The sequence below is a fragment of the Coregonus lavaretus genome (assembly GCF_964263955.1).
Source record: "Coregonus lavaretus genome assembly, contig: HAP1_SCAFFOLD_1041, whole genome shotgun sequence".
Classification (NCBI taxonomy): domain Eukaryota; kingdom Metazoa; phylum Chordata; class Actinopteri; order Salmoniformes; family Salmonidae; genus Coregonus; species Coregonus lavaretus.
The window spans coordinates 35,487-47,080 of record NW_028165287.1 but is presented as its reverse complement, the minus strand read 5'-3'; the positions used below and the strand labels follow the sequence as shown (position 1 = coordinate 47,080).

The 11,594-nt window shown below is 52.7% G+C and overlaps 1 protein-coding gene across 1 annotated transcript; it reads right to left on the bottom strand.

Moving 5' to 3' along the window:
- Positions 1-4,379: 4,379 nt before the first annotated feature.
- LOC311116019 (guanine nucleotide exchange protein SMCR8-like) lies at positions 4,380-11,141 on the bottom strand (the record flags this gene model as incomplete). The annotated part of the gene is made up of 4 exons (XM_084191147.1): positions 4,380-5,362; positions 9,579-9,727; positions 9,969-10,551; positions 10,689-11,141. Coding segments are annotated over 4 exons (1,661 nt in total), but the record flags the coding sequence as incomplete, so codon positions are not given.
- Between the last annotated feature and the right edge of the window lie 453 nt (positions 11,142-11,594).

The window sequence follows — 11,594 nt, the reverse complement described above, 5'->3', positions numbered from 1 at the left end:
AGTAAGGTGATATCAGTATAAATACAGTAAAGTGGGGTATTCAAGGAGTAGGTCTGATGGGAAGTCGTGATGTCATCGGCCTCCCCCTTGCTTGAGGACCAATAGAGACCTAAAGAGGAAAGCCTTGGTAGGGTTAGTGTTAGTGATATCAGTATAAATACAGTAAGGTGATATCAGTATACATACAGTAAGGTGATATCAGTATAAATACAGTAAGGTGATATCAGTATAAATACAGTAAGGTGATATCAGTATAAATACAGTAAGGTGATATCAGTATAAATACAGTAAGGTGATATCAGTATAAATACAGTAAGGTGATATCAGTATAAATACAGTAAAGTGATATCAGTATAAATACAGTAAAGTGATATCAGTATAAATACAGCAAGGTGATATCAGTATAAATACAGTAAGGTGATATCAGTATACATACAGTAAGGTGATATCAGTATAAATACAGTAAAGTGATATCAGTATAAATACAGTAAGGTGATATCAGTATAAATACAGTAAGGTGATATCAGTATAAATACAGTAAGGTGATATCAGTATAAATACAGTAAGGTGATATCAGTATAAATACAGTTAAGTAGGGTATTCAAGGAGTAGGTCTGATGGGAAGTCGTGATGTCATCGGCCTCCCCCTTGCTTGAGGACCAATAGAGACCTAAAGAGGAAAGCCTTGGTAGGGTTAGTGTTAGTGATATCAGTATAAATACAGTAAGGTGATATCAGTATAAATACAGTAAGGTGATATCAGTATACATACAGTAAGGTGATATCAGTATAAATACAGTAAGGTGATATCAGTATAAATACAGTAAGGTGATATCAGTATAAATACAGTAAGGTGATATCAGTATAAATACAGTAAGGTGATATCAGTATAAATACAGTAAGGTGATATCAGTATAAATACAGTAAAGTGATATCAGTATAAATACAGTAAAGTGATATCAGTATAAATACAGCAAGGTGATATCAGTATAAATACAGTAAGGTGATATCAGTATACATACAGTAAGGTGATATCAGTATAAATACAGTAAAGTGATATCAGTATAAATACAGTAAGGTGATATCAGTATAAATACAGTAAGGTGATATCAGTATAAATACAGTAAGGTGATATCAGTATAAATACAGTAAGGTGATATCAGTATAAATACAGTTAAGTAGGGTATTCAAGGAGTAGGTCTGATGGGAAGTCGTGATGTCATCGGCCTCCCCCTTGCTTGAGGAGCAATAGAGAACTAAAGAGGAAAGCCCCCCCCCCGTCTATGTCATGACCAGTATGAATGTATGCACTCACTAACTGTAAGTCGCTCTGGATAAGAGCGTCTGCTAAATGACCTAAAATGTGAAATGTAAAGGACTTACCTGGACCACCTATTGAGATGTGCCTTTTGTTAAGTAAATACATGATAAATGATCTGAAAGGAGACTGCAGTATGGTTTTAACCTCGTGTCACTTTTGTTTTGAGCCGACTTCGGCCCGAAACGGGGAAACCTGGCTCACGCCCGGGAGGTGGGCCCAGTTCCAAAACCAATGCAATCAACACTAACCCCGGTTCACCCGGGACAGGCCCAGGGCATTAATGGAATCACTACAAAGCTCTGCCCACTGAGCTTTAATCCAACCAATCAAAACGTCCCTGACTACCTCCTGAGGATCCCCATCAGTTATTTTAATCGTCTACACACCTGTCTAAAACGTGGCCCAATCAGAATGCAGACGAAGGGCCGGGATTCAATCGAATCGCAGGTTATAGATGGGTTGGTTGTTTAGCAACAAAACCGACATGTGCACGACTGTGGGGCAAAACAGACGGGTTTGTCTTTAGACTGTTGATGACATGTCCTCTAGATTTAGTCTCCAAATGTTTAGTGAAAACAAATAAATTGGCACAATGTGCACTTGTCTTTCAAATACATCGTTACAGTTGTTAGCTAGCTAGCTAGCATTACGTTCCAGTTGTTAGCTAGCTAGCTAGCATTACGTTCCAGTTGTTAGCTAGCTAGCTCATCTCTGCCACATTACCATAGCCATGACATCAGTCAAAACAAGACGTTACCAATAACAAGATGCAACGAGCTGAAACGAGCCACCTACGATTCCCCCACACGGAAGCTTCTTTTCATTGTAGCTAAGCTATCTGACCTTTCAGAATCATAACTCATGCCTTTTGGACAGGGACGGATGAAGAAATCATAGGCCCACAGCTAGTTATTAAACTAAATGATGCTCTCTGGTGTATTTTGAACATTGAGAACAGGCTCCCGTGTTGTTTTGTGCCTTTCGGGCCCCCCCTACAGGCTTGGCCCCTTGTGGGGCCCCCCTACAGGCTTGGCCCCTTGTGGGGCCCCCCTACAGGCTTGGCCCCTTGTGGGGCCCCCCCTACAGGCTTGGCCCCTTGTGGGGCCCCCCTACAGGCTTGGCCCCTTGTGGGGCCCCCCTACAGGCTTGGCCCCTTGTGGGGCCCCCCTACAGGCTTGGCCCCTTGTGGGGCCCCCCTAAAGGCTTGGCCCCTTGTGGGGCCCCCTACAGGCTTGGCCCATTGTGGGGCCCCCCTACAGGCTTGGCCCCTTGTGGGACCCCCTACAGGCTTGGCCCCTTGTGGGGCCCCCCTAAAGGCTTGGCCCCTTGTGGGGCCCCCTACAGGCTTGGCCCCTTGTGGGACCCCCTACAGGCTTGGCCCCTTGTGGGGCCCCCCTACAGGCTTGGCCCCTTGTGGGGCCCACCGCATTAATCCGGTACTGCTTCCGGACATATCGATCCTTGAACCAAAATGTTAATGAAGTTTTCAGCCAACCCGTCTATAGGTATTGCGACTTTTGAAGGCAATTTCCGACTGAGCTGTCATGTGCAGCGTTTACCGTGAACGGGATCTCTGCGAACGAGGGAACATTGCCTTTAAAATCCGCAATGCCTTTAAAACCCGTGATCGGATTGAATCCCAGCCAAGGGCAGGACACAGGACACAGGACACATGTTAGCACCAAGTTTAAACGTGGCTAATATCAATCTTTAATATATTACTTTATTCAGATTTTTACACGTACACGGCACACAAAAAGCACACTGCATTAACACACACACACACACACACACACACCCCAACGAACATTTCCTAACAGTTTGTGAAGGTGCTAGTGATGAGGGTGAATGAAGGATCCGCGCTAGACGACGCCAACATAGCAGTTGTTTTGGCGGAATCGGAGGCAGAGCTGCATTCACATACACAAGGGGGCTGTTTCCCAAATGGCTCCCTGTGTAGTACACTACTAGTAAGTAGTGCACTATATAGGGAAATAGGATGCCATTTGGAGATGCACACTGGATCTCTCCTTTCAGTGTAGACAGGGCCACAGTGGGGAAGAAACGCTTCAGTTATGTAAAGGGGCGCGGGGCTGTATATCTAATGCTGTGGTATTTCTGTGTAAAGGGGCGGGGCTGTATATCTAATGCTGTGGTATTTCTGTGTAAAGGGGCGTGGCTGTTTATCTAATGCTGTGGTATTTCTGTGTAAAGGGGCGGGGCTGTATATCTAATGCTGTGGTATTTCTGTGTAAAGGGGCGGGGCTGTATATCTAATGCTGTGGTATTTCTGTGTAAAGGGGCGTGGCTGTTTATCTAATGCTGTGGTATTTCTGTGTAAAGGGGCGGGGCTGTATATCTAATGCTGTGGTATTTCTGTGTAAAGGGGCGTGGCTGTTTATCTAATGCTGTGGTATTTCTGTGTAAAGGGGCGGGGCTGTATATCTAATGCTGTGGTATTTCTGTGTAAAGGGGCGGGGCTGTATATCTAATGCTGTGGTATTTCTGTGTAAAGGGGCGGGGCTGTATATCTAATGCTGTGGTATTTCTGTGTAAAGGGGCGGGGCTGTATATCTATGCTGTGGTATTTCTGTGTAAAGGGGCGGGGCTGTATATCTATGCTGTGGTATTTCTGTGTAAAGGGGCGGGGCTGTATATCTAATGCTGTGGTATTTCTGTGTAAAGGGGCGGGGCTGTATATCTAATGCTGTGGTATTTCTGTGTAAAGGGGCGGGGCTGTATATCTAATGCTGTGGTATTTCTGTGTAAAGGGGCGGGGCTGTATATCTAATGCTGTGGTATTTCTGTGTAAAGGGGCGGGGCTGTATATCTAATGCTGTGGTATTTCTGTGTAAAGGGGCGGGGCTGTATATCTAATGCTGTGGTATTTCTGTGTAAAGGGGCGGGGCTGTATATCTAATGCTGTGGTATTTCTGTGTAAAGGGGCGGGGCTGTATATCTGATGCTGTGGTATTTCTATGTAAAGGGGAGGGGCTGTATATCTATGTTGTGGTATTTCTATGTAAAGGGGCGGGGCGGGGCTGTATATCTATGCTGTGATATTTCTGTGTAAAGGGGCGGGGCTGTATATCTGATGCTGTGGTATTTCTATGTAAAGGGGCGGGGCTGTATATCTATGTTGTGGTATTTCTATGTAAAGGGGCGGGGCGGGGCTGTATATCTATGCTGTGGTATTTCTGTGTAAAGGGGCGGGGCTGTATATCTAATGCTGTGGTATTTCTGTGTAAAGGGGCGGGGCTGTATATCTGATGCTGTGGTATTTCTATGTAAAGGGGCGGGGCTGTATATCTACGCTGTGGTATTTCTATGTAAAGGGGCGGGGCTGTATATCTATGCTGTGGTATTTCTGTGTAAAGGGGCGGGGCTGTATATCTAATGCTGTGGTATTTCTGTGTAAAGGGGCGGGGCTGTATATCTAATGCTGTGGTATTTCTGTGTAAAGGGGCGGGGCTGTATATCTAATGCTGTGGTATTTCTGTGTAAAGGGGCGGGGCTGTATATCTAATGCTGTGGTATTTCTGTGTAAAGGGGCGGGGCTGTATATCTAATGCTGTGGTATTTCTGTGTAAAGGGGCGGGGCTGTATATCTAATGCTGTGGTATTTCTGTGTAAAGGGGCGGGGCTGTATATCTAATGCTGTGGTATTTCTGTGTAAAGGGGCGGGGCTGTAGGAGAAGCGGAGGGACGGAGGACCACTTCCTGCGTGGTGCTGTTTGATGAGGTCAGACAGGAAGTGCATCACCCGGATGTCGTCCTCCACGCTGAAGCCCCGCCCACACAGGAAGTCCCTTCGACCCAGAGTCAGCGTGAAGTCGCCGTCCTCCCTGGGGACGCTGGGAACCTGGAGGTCAGGGTGGCCGTGGCAGATGGGTGGCGGCGCCTGACCCCCAGGTAAACTCTGAGCTCTCCCTGAGGTTAGAGGTGATAGGTCAGGAGGAGAGGAGAAGGAGAAGAGGAAGGCCTTAGCGGTCAGCTCGGCGAGGCAGCTCTCCAGGTGGAGAAGATAGGTGCTGCCACGGCCTGGAGAAACAAAACACAACAGACACATCTCACACTCAGATAGACACACATTCAAATACAGATCAAGACATAAAAGACATGGTATGCTGTGTTCATAACCAGGTGGAAGTGGGAATGAAGCCCACATAGGACTGGGAGAAACCCACTGGGACGTCATCCGACTGGGCACTACTAGTGGGAAACTCCTCGATCATACCGCGCTCCCACCTCTCCCACGCGGTGACCTCTGACCTCACCTACTAAGGAAATCACCTCAGGAACAGCATTTTCGGGCAGTTAAATGCAACAAAAACATTATTTATAAAAAGCTATCTATTAATATGGTTTTTGAACACTATAATTAGTTTACAGCATGACAGCTGTTCTGTTAGTTTATGGTTGATTCGGCTTCTTGGCCATTAGCCAATTGGTGTTTCTCAACGAGTTCAAAGCAGTTTATTAACGACTTTACAACTGGTAATTACCGAAGGTGATTATGAACCCAGTATTAATACAAGAACATAGAGATGCACTACAGAGCTCTTCTCAATGGAGATCACCCACCATGACCCTACCCCCTGCTGTCACCATGACCCCCTGCTGTCACCATGACCCCCTGCTGTCACCATGACCCCCTGCTGTCCCCATGACCCCCTGCTGTCCCCATGACCCTACCCCCTGCTGTCACCATGACCCTACCCCCTGCTGTCACCATGACCCCCTGCTGTCACCATGACCCCCTGCTGTCACCATGACCCTACCCCCTGCTGTCACCATGACCCTACCCCCTGCTGTCACCATGACTCTACCCCCTGCTGTCACCATGACCCCCTGCTGTCACCATGACCCTACCCCCTGCTGTCACCATGACCCTACCCCCTGCTGTCACCATGACCCCCTGCTGTCACCATGACTCCCTGCTGTCACCATGACCCCCTGCTGTCACCATGACCACCTGCTGTCACCATGACCCTACCACCTGCTGTCACCATGACCCCCTGCTGTCACCAAAACTCTACCCCCTGCTGTCACCATGACTCTACCCCCTGCTGTCACCATGACCCCATGCTGTCACCATGACCCCCTGCTGTCACCATGACCCCCTGCTGTCACCATGACCCCCTGCTGTCACCATGACCCCCTGCTGTCACCATGACCCTACCCCCTGCTGTCACCATGACCTGACCCCCTGCTGTCACCATGACCCTACCCCCTGCTGTCACCATGACCCCCTGCTGTCACCATGACTCTACCCCCTGCTGTCACCATGACCCCCTGCTGTCACCATGACCCCCTGCTGTCACCATGACCCCCTGCTGTCACCATGACCCCCTGCTGTCACCATGACCCCCTGCTGTCACCATGACCCTACCCCCTGCTGTCACCATGACCTGACCCCCTGCTGTCACCATGACCCTACCCCCTGCTGTCACCATGACCCCCTGCTGTCACCATGACCTGACCCCCTGCTGTCACCATGACCCTACCCCCTGCTGTCACCATGACCCCCTGCTGTCACCATGACCCCCTGCAGTCACCATGACCCCCTGCTGTCACCATGACCCCCTGCTGTCACCATGACCCCCTGCTGTCACCATGACCCCCTGCTGTCACCATGACCCTACCCCCTGCTGTCACCATGACCCCCTGCTGTCACCATGACCCCCTGCTGTCACCATGACCCCCTGCTGTCACCATGACCCCCTGCTGTCACCATGACCCTACCCCCTGCTGTCACCATGACCCCCTGCTGTCACCATGACTCGACCCCCTGCTGTCACCATGACCCTACCCCCTGCTGTCACCATGACCCTACCCCCTGCTGTCACCATGACCCCCTGCTGTCACCATGACCCTACCCCCTGCTGTCACCATGACTCGACCCCCTGCTGTCACCATGACCCCCTGCTGTCACCATGACCCCCTGCTGTCACCATGACTCTACCCCCTGCTGTCACCATGACCCCCTGCTGTCACCATGACCCCCTGCTGTCACCATGACCCCCTGCTGTCACCATGACCCCCTGCTGTCACCATGACCCCCTGCTGTCACCATGACCCTACCCCCTGCTGTCACCATGACCCCCTGCTGTCACCATGACCCCCTGCTGTCACCATGACCCCCTGCTGTCACCATGACCCTAGCCCCTGCTGTCACCATGACCCTAGCCCCTGCTGTCACCATGACCCCCTGCTGTCACCATGACTCGACCCCCTGCTGTCACCATGACCCGACCCCCTGCTGTCACCATGACCCGACCCCCTGCTGTCACCATGACCCTACCCCCTGCTGTCACCATGACCTCCTGCTGTCACCATGACCCTACCCCCTGCTGTCACCATGACCCCCTGCTGTCACCATGACCCCCTGCTGTCACCATGACCCCCTGCTGTCACCATGACTCTACCCCCTGCTGTCACCATGACCCCCTGCTGTCACCATGACCCCCTGCTGTCACCATGACCCCCTGCTGTCACCATGACCCTACCCCCTGCTGTCACCATGACCCCCTGCTGTCACCATGACCCCCTGCTGTCACCATGACCCCCTGCTGTCACCATGACCCTAACCCCTGCTGTCACCATGACCCCCTGCTGTCACCATGACCCTACCCCCTGCTGTCACCATGAACCCCTGCTGTCACCATGACCCTAACCCCTGCTGTCACCATGACCCCCTGCTGTCACCATGACCCCCTGCTGTCACCATGACCCTACCCCCTGCTGTCACCATGACCCCCTGCTGTCACCATGACCCTACCCCCTGCTGTCACCATGACCCGACCCCCTGCTGTCACCATGACCCCCTGCTGTCACCATGACCCCCTGCTGTCACCATGACCCCCTGCTGTCACCATGACCCCCTGCTGTCACCATGACTCTACCCCCTGCTGTCACCATGACCCGACCCCCTGCTGTCACCATGACCTGACCCCCTGCTGTCACCATGACCCTACCCCCTGCTGTCACCATGACCCCCTGCTGTCACCATGACTCTACCCCCTGCTGTCACCATGACCCCCTGCAGTCACCATGACCCCCTGCTGTCACCATGACCCCCTGCTGTCACCATGACCCTAGCCCCTGCTGTCACCATGACCCTACCCCCTGCTGTCACCATGACCCCCTGCTGTCACCATGACTCGACCCCCTGCTGTCACCATGACCCGACCCCCTGCTGTCACCATGACCCCCTGCTGTCACCATGACCCCCTGCTGTCACCATGACCCCCTGCTGTCACCATGACCCCCTGCTGTCACCATGACCCTAGCCCCTGCTGTCACCATGACCCCCTGCTGTCACCATGACTCGACCCCCTGCTGTCACCATGACCCGACCCCCTGCTGTCACCATGACCCTACCCCCTGCTGTCACCATGACCCTACCCCCTGCTGTCACCATGACCTCCTGCTGTCACCATGACCCCCTGCTGTCACCATGACCCCCTGCTGTCACCATGACCCCCTGCTGTCCCCATGACCCCCTGCTGTCCCCATGACCCCCTGCTGTCACCATGACCCCCTGCTGTCACCATGACCCCCTGCTGTCCCCATGACCCCCTGCTGTCCCCATGACCCCCTGCTGTCACCATGACCCCCTGCTGTCCCCATGACCCCCTGCTGTCACCATGACCCCCTGCTGTCACCATGACCCCCTGCTGTCACCATGACCCCCTGCTGTCCCCATGACCCCCTGCTGTCACCATGACCCCCTGCTGTCCCCATGACCCCCTGCTGTCACCATGACCTGACCCCCTGCTGTCACCATGACCCTACCCCCTGCTGTCACCATGACCCCCTGCTGTCACCATGACCCCCTGCTGTCCCCATGACCCCCTGCTGTCACCATGACCCCCTGCTGTCACCATGACCCTACCCCCTGCTGTCCCCATGACCCCCTGCTGTCACCATGACCCTCTGCTGTCACCATGACCCCCTGCTGTCACCATGACCCTACCCCCTGCTGTCCCCATGACCCCCTGCTGTTACCATTACCCCCTGCTGTCACCATGACCCTACCCCCTGCTGTCACCATGACCCCCTGCTGTCCCCATGACCCCCTGCTGTCACCATGACCCTCTGCTGTCACCATGACCCCCTGCTGTCACTATGACCCCCTGCTGTCACCATGACCCCCTGCTGTCACCATGACCCCCGACCCCCCATTGAGGTGAGCTGCTGTAACTCTCTATGTACAAGACAAAACTGTGTCTAAAAGACCAATCATTTCACTAGCCTATCAGAGTGCGGGGGTCGGCCAGCCGGCCAATGAGGTGTCCGTGGTAGGTGGGGCTTCTCAGGGTCCGCTGGTCCAGGTCCAGCACAGCCAGGTAGCGTCTGTAACGAGCCAGAGAGTGAAGCATGCTGGGAGCTGTAGGAGACGTCCTGGGAGAGAGAGAGAGGGGGATTGTGGGGGGAAAGACGGTAGTTATTTATTGATTTATATGGTGTTCTAGAACATTGAGACAGATTTTTGGGGCAGGTTCAACATTACAGCAGATTATAAAGTCATGACTGATCTCGCATTATAAAATCACTACTCCATATCACCTGTAGCTCAGTCAGTCACATTTTACCCATGATCCATCAGGGTTTTAATGCTCTCCAACATGGCCAATGTTTTTACCTGTGGATTCCGATGAGTCTCCAGGTGAGCAGGTCTGTCAGCTGAAGAGGCGTGGCCAGGCAGGGCTGCACAGCGTCTCCATAGCGACCAGGTGAGGGCAGGTAGAGGGAGAGGGCAGCGACCGTCCTCCTCACGGAACCCTCCTCTCCACCAATCACCAACAGCGGCCGGCCACTCAGCAGGCAGAACACAGCATTCTGGGAGAAGGAATTCTGTCGCAGGAACCTGAGGGCTCCAAGACCCGCCTTCCTCCTCTGGCTCAGATGTCGTCGCGGGTTACTAGCGCTGCGGTTGCCGTGGAGATGTGTGGGGGGCAGAGAGGGGGGGTCAGAGGAGGATGGAGAGGTGCTGATGTAGCTCACACAGTCTGACGCCTCGTCTATACTCAGCCTGGTGTCGCCTAGCAACCAGCGCCCCGCTGAACCCTGACCTCTGACCTCTAAGCTCAGGGGGGTGGAAAAGTTCACCTGGAGGTCAGGCACCACCACCCGCCTGCTTCCACGCCCAGCCTGACCTCTGACCTCTCCATTGGCGAGGTGACCCTCGTACTGCTGGGAGGAGCCCTCTACTGACACCTGCTGGACTGGAGACAGACAGAAAGAAACAGATAACACACTACTTTGGATAAAAGCATCAGGGACATATTATTATTATTATTATTATTATTATTATTATTATTATTATTATAGAACACAGTAAGAGAGGAACAGACAGTATTACCCAGAGATCCCTGGGGCTCAGACGTGGGGGCCGGAGTGTCCCATCTCCCTGGCTTCTCCTCCCATTCCTGGACTTCAATACCCAGGGTGCTGTGCGGCCGAGTGGGCGTGTCCTCTAGCTCCTCCTCTCCCTCCGCCTGGACTATGTTACCTATGATTCTCTGGTGCCGAGTGTGCTCCTTCTCCTCACGAACTACAATACCCAGGGTGCTGTGCTGCTGACCTGCCGCCGCCGCCTCCTTCTCTTCCTGGATCACACTACCCATGATTCCATGCTCCTCAGGCTCCTCCTCTGTGATGGCGGTGAAAATGTGATCTTCGGGGAAGACTGAGTCTGAGGTGCTGATGACCTCAATACTGTCCTCGCTGTTCGCCCTCCGCGCCAGGGACCGCATGCCACGCCTCATCCCCACCTCCGCGGGCGCACGACAGCCTTCACCCTGACCCGACAACTCTATAGGAGGAGAGGAGAGAGTCTAACCCAGCCTTCACCCTGACCCAACCCACCAGACAACTCTATAGGAGGAGAGGAGAGAGTCTAACCCAGCCTTCACCCTGACCCACCAGACAACTCTATAGGAGGAGAGGAGAGAGTCTAACCCAGCCTTCACCCTGACCCAACCCACCAGACAACTCTATAGGAGGAGAGGAGAGAGTCTAACCCAGCCTTCACCCTGACCCAACCCACCAGACAACTCTATAGGAGGAGAGGAGAGAGTCTAACCCAGCCTTCACCCTGACCCAACCCACCAGACAACTCTATAGGAGGAGAGGAGAGAGTCTAACCCAGCCTTCACCCTGACCCAACCCACCAGACAACTCTATAGGAGGAGAGGAGAGAGTCTAACCCAGCCTTCACCCTGACCCAACCCACCAGACAACTCTATAGGAGGAGAGGAGAGAGTCT